The sequence below is a fragment of the Macaca mulatta genome, chromosome 4 (assembly GCF_049350105.2).
Source record: "Macaca mulatta isolate MMU2019108-1 chromosome 4, T2T-MMU8v2.0, whole genome shotgun sequence".
Taxonomy (NCBI): Eukaryota; Metazoa; Chordata; class Mammalia; order Primates; family Cercopithecidae; genus Macaca; species Macaca mulatta.
Window position 1 is genome coordinate 146245358 of NC_133409.1, and position 12652 is coordinate 146258009.

General features: G+C 39.1%; 1 protein-coding gene and 1 long non-coding RNA gene across 14 annotated transcripts in view; one reads left to right on the forward strand and one right to left on the reverse strand.

The window, feature by feature from the left end:
- Positions 1–12652, forward strand: part of SLC26A8 (solute carrier family 26 member 8) — a 79634-nt gene that overhangs the window by 12697 nt on the left and 54285 nt on the right. For 8 of the 11 annotated variants that reach the window (XM_028847632.2, XM_015136225.3, XM_015136226.3 and 5 more), the window contains one exon: positions 562–701. In XM_028847632.2, coding sequence (XP_028703465.2) covers positions 562–701 — 140 coding nt within the window. Of the gene's footprint in view, positions 1–370; positions 702–12652 lie in introns of those variants that run through there. The other 3 variants (XM_078000117.1, XM_078000119.1, XM_078000122.1) reach the window with 1 other exon arrangement.
- The window catches only part of LOC106997927 (uncharacterized), a 94500-nt gene that overhangs the window by 4817 nt on the left and 77031 nt on the right, over positions 1–12652 (reverse strand). Inside the window, exons 4-7 of one of the 3 annotated variants that reach the window (XR_013416507.1) lie at positions 11622–11771; positions 1804–1898; positions 1009–1141; positions 663–782 (exon numbers count right to left, since the gene is read on the reverse strand). This is a non-coding gene — a long non-coding RNA (uncharacterized LOC106997927). Of the gene's footprint in view, positions 1–135; positions 783–1008; positions 1142–1162; positions 1899–11621; positions 11772–12652 lie in introns of those variants that run through there. The other 2 variants (XR_013416508.1, XR_001444235.3) reach the window with 2 other exon arrangements.

The following is a 12652-nucleotide window of genomic DNA, read 5'->3' on the forward strand; positions in this document are numbered from 1 at the left end:
AACACACTTTATGCACCTGCCTCGCACTTGGGGACTCTCCTAATTGGGAATGACATGAATGTGTTAACTGCCCTTCCGCCTATCAATGTCACCCTCAAAACACTGTCCTTGTCAAGAGAAAACAACAGCAGTCCATTTTTCTACTGGAAAATTGGTAGGTTTAATTTTTCCCAAACATCCTATGAAAACACAGAACTGATTACATGCTGGATGTGTATGGCTTAGTTCTTGACATATACATAGCACTTGGTTCTGAAGCTAAGGTGATTTAGTCTCCCAGGGAACATGTGGTGATGTCTGGAGACGTTGTTGTTAGCTGTCACAGCTGAAGGAGGGAGTTCTACTGATATCAAATGTGTAGAGATGAGGGATGCTGCTAAACATCCTGCAATGCACAGGACAGCCCAACAACAAAGAATTATCTGGTCCAATATGTCAAACTGTCAGTAGTGCTGACAAGACTCTGCTTTTTCTTGGCTATGTGGGCCAAATGCCTTTTATTGGCTATGTGGGCATTTTCTTTGGAGAAACTAACCAAGTCTCTGCTCTTCTCTCACACAGCTGCTCATGGCACAGGTTCCTACGATGCATGCTTACAATCTTTCCCTTCCTAGAATGGATGTGTATGTATCGATTAAAAGATTGGCTTCTTGGAGACTTACTTGCTGGTATAAGTGTTGGCCTTGTGCAAGTTCCCCAAGGTAAGGAAGATATGAAGCCTGTTCATCCAAAGACAATGTATCAGACCTTGTCCACATGCCCAGGGTAAACAATTACTTGTGCTAGATGAATAGAAAAAAAATATTGAATTTTATTCACAGCATTACCATTTGTTCCCTTATCTGCCAGATTTCTAATGTCTCCAGGGTGGTTCCAAAAGACTTGATTTAGTTTAGACCCCTGAATGCTTTCCAGAGTACTTGTAACATCCACTCTTTGTTATTTTTTTCCTTAACTAGTTATTTCATACTCATGACTATAATACATCTCACTTGGCATTGGTTTTACCTAGAAAGGGGAAGGATAGGCTGGGCACAGTGGCTCATGCCTGTAATCCCAGCACTTTGGGAGGCCAAGGCAGGCAGATTGCTTGAGCTCAGGAGTTCCAGACCAGCCTGGCTAACATGGTGAAACTCTGTCTCTACAAAAAAATACAAAAATTAGTGGGGCCTGGTGACTTGTGCTTGCAGTCTTAGTTACTCTGGAGGCTGAGGTGGGAGGATCACCAGAGCCCAGGAGGTCGAGGCTGTAGTGAGCAGTGATCACACCACTGCACTCCAGCCTGGGCAACAAAGCAAGACCCTGTCTCAAAAAAGAAGAAAAAGGTAAAGGATAGGAAACATAGCATGCCAGCATCTCTCCAGCAAGTGACAAGCAATCCAGTGCCCACTCTTTGGTCTTCCAAGTAGCAGTTCAGATGCAAGACAACAAGATACACAGATAGGTGTGGGAGCTTATCTGGGCTTTACAAACTCGTTTCCCGAATAGGAATCAACAACTCTTGTAACAGTTCCATAAATATTGCTCCCAGAGTCCCACAAGGGACAAGTCCAGTTGTAAGAGTCACTATGCTCAGAGAATCCCAAAGGTGGGGCTTGCAACTGGATATATCTTTCATTCACAGTCCTCTTGGTCCAGATGGAATATACTATTTGGGCTCGTTTTTACCATAAGCAATTCTGCCTGGTAACACAGTTGCCATTCTACCATTATAAGGTTTCCAGGGAAACAGAGCTAGAAAGTTAACCCAAGATCAAATTCATCTTCAAAAAATAGAATGGGTTTTATAAATCCTTTACTCACAGTAGTTTATAGTTCCCCAGATAGTCTTTAAACACCTCCATTTCTCTATTTTTCTGAGGCCCAGCAGGCAGGGTTGAAGCTTGTGATCAGGCAGGCTGTGGATAGCACAAAAGAGGTCAAGAACATAAACAAGTTGTGGCTGAAATCTGACTCTAGTACAGCACTGTTAACTGGGGAAAACAGATGACTTTTTAAATCTTTACTTACTTATTTGTTTCTAAATTATCAAATAATAAAATTGGCTTTTTTTCCCTTTTGGTGTATACTCAGATTGATTTTAACACACATGGCTGGGACTGGTGGCTTATGCCTGTAATCCCAGCACTTTGGGAGGCCTGGGCAGGCAGATTGATTGAGATCAGGAGTTTGAGACCAGCCTAGGCAACATAGCAAAACCCCATCTCTACTAAAAATACAAAAATTAGCTGGGCATGGTGGTGTGCACCTGTAATCCCAGCTACTTGGGAGGCTGAGGCAGGATAATTGCTTGAATCCAGGAGGTGGAGGTTGCAGTGAGCCAAGATGGTGCCGCTGCACTCCAGCCTGGGTGACCGAGCGAGACTCCATCTCAAAAACAAAAAACAAAAAAAAAAACAAACACAGATATACATTTGTGTAACCACCACCACAATTGATGCAGAGCAGTTCCATCACCTCCAGAACTCTCATGCCATGCTTTTAAAGTCACATCCCCCTGCCAATCTATAACCCTTAGCAACCATTGATCTGTCCTTTAGCACCATAATTCTGTCTTTTTGAGCACATCATATAAATGGAATCATACAGTAGGTAAATTTCAAAGGCTGGCTTCTTTCATTATGCATTATGCCTTTGAGATTCATGCAAATTGTTGTGTGTATCAATAGTTAATTTTTATTGCTTAGTAATATTCTACTATACAGATATATCACAGCTTTTTGTTAATCCATTCACTTGTGGATAGAGATTGTGTTTCCAGTTTTGGTCTCTCACAAATGAAGTTGCTATGAACATTCATGCACAGGTTTTGTGTGAACATAGTTTTTATTTTACTAAGCTGGAGCTGGATTGCTGGTCACAAGGTACGTGTATGTTTAACTTTATAAGAAACCACCAAACTGTTTTCCAGAGTGGTTTTTGCTACTATTTTACATCCCCACCAGCAAAGCATAAGAATTTCATTTCCTCCACATCCTCATGAGCACTTGATATTGTCAATATTTTTAAAATTAAACTTTCTATTTTGAGATAATTATAGATTCACATGCGTTTGTAAGCAACAACAGGTAGAACCCATGTACCCTTTACTCAGTTTCCCCAAATGGTAATATCTTGCAAAACTATGGTACAGTCTCACAACCAGGATATCAGCATTGTTTCAGTCAAGATAGAGAACACTTTAACCACCACAAAGATCCCTCAAGTTGTCTTTTGCTTTTGTTTTTGTTTTGTTTTGTTTTGCTTTTTTGAGACAGTCTCCCTCTGTCGCCCAGGCTAGAGTGCAGTGGCGCGATCTTGGCTCACTGCAAGCTCCACCTCCCTGGCTCACGCCATTCTCCGGCCTCAGCCTCCCAAGTAGCTGGGACTACAGGCACCCGTCACCAAGCCCAACTAAATTTTTTTTTTTAATTTTTTTTAGTAGAGATGGGGTTTCACCGTGTTGGCCACGATGGTCTCGATCTCCTGACCTTGTGATCCGCCTGCCTCGGCCTCCCAAAGTGCTGGGATTACAGACGTGAGCCACCGCGCCCGGCCAAGTTGTCTTTTTACAGCCACCACTACCTGCCTCCTGTCCTTATCTCCTCTTAATCCCTAGCAATCATTATGTTCTTCACTTCTACAATTTTAACATTTCAAGAAAGTTATCTAAAGGGAATCATACAGCATATAACCCTTTGGTATTGGATTTTTTTCACTCATAATTCTGTGGAGATTCATCCAGATTATTGTATATATCAATTGTTTATAACTTTTTAAAATTAATTAATTTATTTATTTATTTATTTTTGAGATGGAGTCTCACCCTGTCACCCAGGCTGTAGTGCAGTGGTGCTATCTTGGCTCACTGTAAGCTCCACCTCCCAGGTTCACACCATTCTTCTGCCTCAGCCTCCCGAGTAGCTGGGACTACAGGCGCCCGCCACCATGCCTGACTAATTTTTGTAATCCGCCCACCTTGGCCTTCCAAAGTGCTGGGATTACAGGCATGGGCCACTGCACCTGGCCATAACTTTTTATTTTTGAGTAATAGTCCGTGGTATAGTTAAACACTTACCCACTGAAGGATATCTGGATTGCTTCCAGGTTTTAGTATTACACATATAGATGATATGAACATTCATGTGCAAGTGTTTTTGTTTGGTGGTGGTGGTGGTGGTGGTTGTTTTTGAGAGGCAGTCTCGCTCTGTCACCCAGGCTGGAGTGCAGTGGCACAATCTCGGCTCACTACAACCTCTGCCTCCTGGGTTCAAGCAATTCTCCTGCCTCAGCCTCCTGAGTAGCTGGGATTACAGGTGCACACCACCACATCCAGTTAATTTTTGTATTTTAGTAGAGACAGGGTTTCACCATGTTGGCCAGGCTGGTCATAAACTCCTGACCTTAAGTGACCACCCGCCTTGGCCTCCCAAAGTGCTGGGATTACAGGCGTGAGCCACAGTGCCTGGCCTCATGTGCAGGTTTTAAAAATAAATGTTAAGTCTTCATTTATCTGGGATAAATGCTTAGGAGTGTAGTTGCTGGAGTATATAGGAGTTGCCTGTTGCCTTTTTTCACCAACCTGTTTTCCAAAGTGGCTTAACATATTACATTCCCACTAGCAATCTATGAGTGATCCAGTTGCTCTGTATTCTCACCAACATTTGATGTTGTCACTATTTTTTATTTTAGCTATTCTGATAGTCATGTAGTGATATCTCATTGTGGTTTTAGTTTGCATTCTCTTAATGGCTAGTGATATTTAACATCTTTTCATATGCTAATTTCCATCTGTTATTTTCATAAAATGGCTCTTCACGTTTTTTGCCCATGTTCTAGTTAAATTCTGTTTTTACTATTGAGATCTGAGCATTTTTTGTAGATCCTGGATACTAGTTATTTTGTTTTTGCAAAATATTTCAGGTTTTGCAAATATTTTCTCCCAGTCTGGAGCCTGCATTTTCATACTTTAACAGTCTTCCAGAGCAAAAGGTTTTGATTTTGATAGTCTCATTTTTAGTACCTTTTATTTTAGCCATTCTAAGAAGTATGTAGTGGTATCACATCATTGTTTTAATTTGCATTTCCCTAATGCTTAATGAGGTTGAACATCTTTTCATGTGCCTAACTTGCTATCCTCATATCTTCTTTGAAGGGTCTGTTCAAGTACTTGGCCTATTTTTCCATTGAGGTTTTATTTTTTTCTTGTGGTTAATTTTTGAGCTTTTGTTTTGTTTTTAGAGACAGGATTTTGCTCTGTCACCCAGGCAGGAGTGCAGTGGTGTGAACATAGCTCACTGCAGTCTGGAACTCCTGGCCTCAAGCATCCTCCTGCCTTGGCCTACTAAAATGCTAAGATTACAGGCATGAGCCACCATGCCCGGCCTCAACACCATTTTTAAAGAATATCCTCCAGTGAATTGTTTTTGCACCTTTGTTAGAGATCAAATAGACATCTTTTGTGCGAGTCTCCTTCTAAATTCTCTTCACTCTATTCTATTGATCTATGTGTCTATCCGTTTACCAATACCATGTCTTGACAGTGAGTTTTAAGTTTGGGTGATATGCTTCCTCCAGCTATTTTTTTTTCCAAAATTGTTTTAACTATTCTTCCATATTCATTTTATAATCAGCTTATCTAAATTTACCAAAAAAGGTTTTTGTTTAGATTTTGATAGCTATTCCATTAAATCTACAGATTATTTCAGGGAGAACTGGCATCTTTATTATGTTGTCTTCCAATCCACGATTATGGTGTCTCTCCATTTGTTTAGGTCCCTTGATTTCTTTCATCAGCCTTTTGTAGCTTTCAGCATACAGATCCTACAGTTTTGTTAGATTTGTGCCAAAGAATTTCGTTTTGGGGGTTTAAATGATGGTTCAGTCTCCAGTTATTCATTGTTTGCATATAAAAATACAATTGATATTTGTGTGTTTTTCTTGTATCCTGAAACTTCTTTATTAGTTCTAAGAATTTTTTGTAGATTCCCTGGAATTAACTACATTGACAATCATGTCATCTGTTAATAGGGACAGTTATGTTTATTTCTTTTTAATATGAATGGCCTTTATAACTTTTTATTGCTTGTTATACTGGCTAAGACTTCCCATACTATGTTGAATAAGGATAGTGAGAATAGACATTCTTCCCTTGTTCCTGAACACAGGGGAAAGCATTCAGTCTTTTTTCTTTTTTTTTTTTTTTTTTTGAGATGGAGTCTCACTCTGTCGCCCAGGCTGGAGTGCAGTGGCGCGATCTTGGCTCACTGCAAGCTCCGCCTCCCGGGTTCACGCCATTCTCCTGCCTCAGCCTCCCGAGTAGCTGGGACTACAGGCGCCCACCACCTCGCCCGGCTAGTTTTTTTTTGTATTTTTTAGTAGAGACAGGGTTTCACCATGTTAGCCAGGATGGTCTCGATCTCCTGACCTCGTGATCCGCCCGTCCCGGCCTCCCAAAGTGCTGGGATTACAGGCTTGAGCCACCGCGCCCGGCCAGCACTCAGTCTTTTACCACTAAGTATGATGTTAGCTGTAGGATTTTTGTTGATGCCCTTTATTAGGTTAGGGAAGTTTTCATCTACTCCAGTTTGCTGAGAAATTTATCATAAATGAATGTTGTATTTTGTGAAATGGTTTTTTTTTAATCTATTGATATGACCATGTGGTTTTTCTCTTTAGATGTTTAATATGGCAGGTTACATTAACTGATTTTTTGAATATTGAACCAGCCTTGCATTCTCAGAATAAGAGAATATTCACACTAAGTTACCATATGTACTAGTTGCATTCCTGCAAAAAGAAATTTTCATGTGGCAGCTACAACCAAAATGGCCCATTTGTATTAATATAGTCATTTTACTTCTATGAAAAAAATTTCTAGCGTATTCCTATGGTGCTGCAATGAGACAGCTAACTCTTGGAACTGATGCTTTAACTATGAGCCCCCTATCAGTTTCTACTTATATTTAAATAAAGACCAAAGTTGGAGGATATCCCATTGCTAAATTAGCAAGCCATCAGTATAATCTTGTATCAAAATAAGAATGACATAAGAGTAATATCTAGCATCCACCACAACACCTAGCACATAGTAGGTATTCAAAAGATATTTGTTGAATAAAAATGATTACATAGCTGGTTATGGTAGCTCACACCTGTAATCCCAGCACTTTGGGAGGCTGAGGAAGGTGAATCACTTGAGGTCAGGAGTTTGAGACCAGCCTGGCCAATATGGCAAAACCCTGTCTCTACCAAAAATACAAAAAGTAGCCAGGTGTAGTAGTATGTGCCTGTAATCCCAGCTACTCAGGAGGCTAAGCCAGGAGAATTGCTTAAACCTGGGAGGCAGATGCTGCAGTAAACTGAGATCACACCACTGCATTCCAGCCTGGGCAACAGAGTGAGACTCCATCAGAAAAAAAAAAAAAAAAGATTACATAGCTATGTGAATGAATGAATCCAACCAGCTCTTTTTTTTTTTTTTTTTTGAGACGGAGTCTTGCTCTGTCGCCCAGGCTGGAGTGCAGTGGCACGATCTCCGCTCACTGCAAGCTCCGCCGCCTCCCGGGTTCACGCCATTCTCCTGCCTCAGCCTCCCTAGAAGCTGGGACTACAGGCACCCGCCACCACGCCCGGCTAATTTTTTTGTATTTTTAGTAGAGACGGGGTTTCACCGTGTTCTCCAGGATGGCCTCGATCTCCTGACCTTGTGATCCGCCTGCCTCGGCCTCCCAAAGTGCTGGGATTACAGGCATGAGCCACTGCGCCTGGCTACCAACCAGCTCTTAATACTTGATTAACGGATTGAATATTAGTTTAATTTATGTGAATAAGATAATTTGCAGTGTGAATAATTCAAAAATTGTACTTACATTTGAATACCTAATGACAATAATTTTATTCAAATGAAACAAAAATACTATATGATGAAGACCTTATTAAAAAGGTGCTGGATCTTCCTCATAGTAAAATTCCAATGTACAAATGTAGAATTAAAGAAGAAAATACAAAATCACCTTTATGAAAATACTACAGTAATAATTGTACATAAGATCTACCCAGTGGATGCTAAAACTAGTGGGTGAAAGTTTGCAAAACTAAGAAACAGTATTTGCATATTTTCAAAGTATCTCCCTTGAGATATTTATTAACTACCCCACTACTTTACAATAGAAGAATGAGGAGAAAATAGCTTAACTAAGTGATCAATGTGAGCATCACCAGTAGTAAAATATATGAATATTATGAATCCCGTGATATGATGTAATAAGAAAAATACAACATCATTTCTGTAGTATTCTTGCCAAAAGTGTATAACCTTAGTACAATCATGAGGAAATATAAGACAAACCAAAATTGGGGAGTATTTGACAAAATAACTGATCTATTAATACTCTTTTAAAGTGTCAAAGTCATGAAAGACAGGTAAAAATTAAGGAACTTTTATAGATTGCAGGAATAAGGGGAAATAACAACTAAATGAAATGTGAGACTCTAGATAGAATCCTAGAACAAAATGAAAGACATTAGAGAAAATACTGATGAGATTCAAATAAAGTTTTTAATTTCTAATGTTAATTTCCTAGTTCTGATCAATATACTATGACTATATGAAATGTTAACTTTAGGAGAAACTGTGGAAGGGATATGTGGAAACTGCATTATTTTTGTAAGTTTTCTGTAATTCTAAAATTAGTTTAAAATTTTTGAAAATTTTAAGATGTTGGGAAGTTTGGAAATTTTAATTCCTTCTGTTTCACTATGGCCTAAGTTTAAATGAGGCTAGATGACTTAATTCTCAGATTGCTAACCTAGTAATTCTCTTACCTTCCCAGCATTGGTTAGTTATTTAAAACCATAAATTTCAAAAGATTTTCTCTTCATGCTACACATTGCTTTTCAAGAGTAAATGGGGGCCAGGCATGGTGGGTCATGCCTGTAATCCCAGCACTTTGGGAGGCCAAGGCAGGCAGATCTCTTGAGCTCAGGAGTTCAAGACCAGCCTGGGCAACATGGTGAAACCCCATCTCTACTAAAATAAATAAACACATTTGAAAAAAAAAATTTTTAACTAGGTGTGGTGGTGCAAGCGCATGTAGTCCCAGCTACTTTGGGAGGCTGAGGTGGAAGGATCACTTGAGTCTGGGAGGTTGAGGCTGCAGTGAGCCAAGGTCATAGCACTGCACTCCAGCCTGGGTGACAGAGCAAGACACTGTCCACAAAAAAAAAAAAAGTAAATAGGGGCTATTCAAAATTATGATGGAGTGCATACACAGTATATTAAAGCAAGAAAAAGAAACACAAAGTATAAGAATTATAAAGGAATAAAGCTTCATTATTCACAGATGATTTTTTATGCAAAGAATTCAAAACAGTATAAAGAAAATTAATATGATTTTTAAAAGCAAAAAAAGATTTTAAGAAGGCATAAAAAATAAAAGAAAAACAAAGAAAATAATAAGATTTTATGAATATTGCTGGATACTAAATCAGCATATAAAAATCAATTATGCTTACACGCAGTGGCTCATGCCTATAATCCTAGCACTTTGGCAGACTGAGGCAGGTGGACTGCTTGAGCCCAGGAGTTCAAGACCAGCCTGGCAACATAGCAACACCCTGTCTCTATGAAAAATACAAAAAATTTGGTTGGGCATGGTGGTGCATACCTGTAGTCCCAGCTACTTGAGAGACTGAGGTGGGAGAATTCCCTGAGGCTGGGAGGTTGAAGCTGTAGGGAGCTGTGATTACACCACTGCACTCTAGCCTGGGCAAAAGAGCGAGACTCTGTCTCAAAAAAAAAAAAAGCAGAAATAAAATTGTGTTCAGTATAACTCTTAATATAAAGTTCAAAATGGGAGCAAATTAAACTATATTATATAGGGATATGTACACTACTGATAAAGAAAAGCAAAGAAATTGTTATCATAAATGCCAAAATAATGAATCCTTCTGTGGGGAGAGGTGGTGTTGTAATCAGACCTGGGTGGTAGTTACGTGGGTGTTTGTTTTATAAATATTAAGTAAGCTTGACATCTATTAATCTATTTTAATGCATTTTCTACATGCATGTTATATTTCACAATAAAAATGGAGATTACTAAATTAATTACCAAAACTATTACTAAAGTAATTAGAGCAATTAAGACAGTACAATATTGCAAAGATAAACAATTAAGCCAATGAAACAGGAAAAAGAGTCACACATATATGAATCACACACACTGTGTATCAGATATGTCACTATAGAGACAGGCCTTTAGTGACAAATGATGTAAAACACTTGGGTCTCTATACAGAAAAAAACATTTCAGGCCTTTACCTTACACCATACACAAAAATCTATTCCTGGTTGATTAAAGACCTAAATGTAAAAGTTAAAGCAAAAAGGACATTTTGGAATAACATAAGAGAATATCTTTATGATCCTGAGGTAGAAAAAGGTTTCTTAAATAAGACACCAAAAGCAAAAGGAAAAGCCCAAGGGAAAAGACTGATCAATCTGAAGTAAGTACAATTTAAGAATTCTATCTATTCAAAGCCACTGTGAAGTTTGAAGAGCAGCTAGGCACGGTGGTTAATGCCTGTAATCCCAGCACTTTGGGAGGCTGAGGTGGGTGAATCATTTGAGGTAAGGAGTTTGAGACCAGCCTGGCCAACATGGCGAAGCCCCGTCTCTACTAAAAATACAAAAATTAGCCGGGCGTGGTGGCGCGCGCCTATAGTCCCAGCTACTCAGGAGGCTGAGGTGGGAGAATCACTCAAACAAGGAGGTGGAGGTTGCAGCAAGCCAAGATCAATCACCACTGTACTCCAGCCTGGGAGACAGAGCAAGATGCCATATCAAAAAAAAAAAAAAGATTGAAAAGCAAATCACAGAATGGGAGATACTTGCAAAACAATATACAACGAAGGATTTATTTGTAATATACATACTCCTATAAATCCATAAAAATAACTAGACAAGGGTGCTCAACATTATTAGTAATAAATAAAGCAGAAAATGAAATTGAAATGAATTATCACCATGCACACTAAAATTAAAAATCTGGCATATCATGTGCTGGCATAGATGTGGATAATGGGAACTGTCATACATTACTGGTGGTAGTATAAATTGCACAACCATTTGGAAAACAGTTTGGCATTATTTAATAAATGCCCCAGAAGTTGAAATTCAAGCTATATATTCTTGAGTAACTTGTAAATCTGTGTACCAGGAGACATGCACAAGAATATTCATAGCAATATTGTTCATAATAGTCCCAAACTGGAAACAAAGACAGGATACCGTGAACCCTGGAGACAAAGAGAATGGGAAGGTAGCAGCCTTGGATTCTGATGGCTTTTTAGTTTGGTTCCAGTCTCTGATGAGGTCTAATTGCCCTTTGCACCCTTTTAATAAATGTCCTATTTTGTTTAAGCTAATTTGAGTAGATTTTCTGTTTCTTGCAATCAATAGAGCCTTGCCTAGGGGACAAAAATGTGGTGAAGAAATCCTATAGATTACAAGAGACTTAAGAGACATATCAACCAATGTAAGGACCATATTTGGGTCCTGATTAAGACACACAGATTGTGAAACAAAGCACAACATGTAACAGCAAATAATTTTTTAAAGATCACCCCAAAACTCACCATACCTCTGGTTCAAGGTGAGATTGCAGTTATCTCAAGGTTCTACTGAGGCTGGAGGATCTGCTTCCAGGCTCACTCATATGGGTGTTGGCAGGCCTGAGTTCCTCCCCATTCTGGCTTCTCCATATTCACAGCATGGCGGCTGGCAGGACCAACTATATGTGTTGGGCCCAATACAAAATAAACACACAGGGCTCTTAGTTCAGAAATTATTCAGAATTTCAAGACAGTGACAGCAAAGCATTAAACCAAGTGCAAAGTCCTTCTAAGCCTAGGACTCTGTCTTGACTGCATAGATTACAAACCTTTGAAGCCACCTCTGGCAGGTAGTGAATGAGAGAGCAACCAAGATGGAAACCAAAAGTCTTCTTGCAACCTAACCTCAGAAGTGATATCCTGTCATTTTTGTTATAGTCTACTCCTTAGAAACAAATTAGTAAGTCTATTCCACACTTAATGGGGAGGAAATTATATAAGGGCAAGAATACCAATTGATCATTGTACATCATCTTAGAGACCCTCTACCACAACAATCATTTGTAAGATAATCAGGGAAATTTGAACACTGAGTGGATAACGATGATATTGTACTAAAATTACAAGAGTATTATCATTTAGAGACACATACCAAAATATCTACAGATTAAATAATCAAATGCCTTGGATTTGCCTCAAAGTAATATAGGGTGAGAGAGGAGTAGGAGCATAGATTGGTTATGGGTTGACCATTGAAGTGGATGATGGGTGTATGGAATTCATTAAACTCTATTTTTGTATATGTTTGAAATGTCTTATAAAAAGGAGCCTTGCTTATCTAAGACAATAAACCACCTCACTAAATTCATCATTGAATTTAGATGAGTATATTGGTATGATGTAAATTGAGGACAGACTCTTAGGGAAGGAAATAGGGGCTTGAAACATCAAAAGGATGACACTATGCCTGTTAGTCTATTTGCTTCAAAATTTCCAAATTCTCATGGTGCTTCTTAGAAAAGAAAGTATTAGAGAAGGAGCTGAAGGAAGAGGCTGGAGT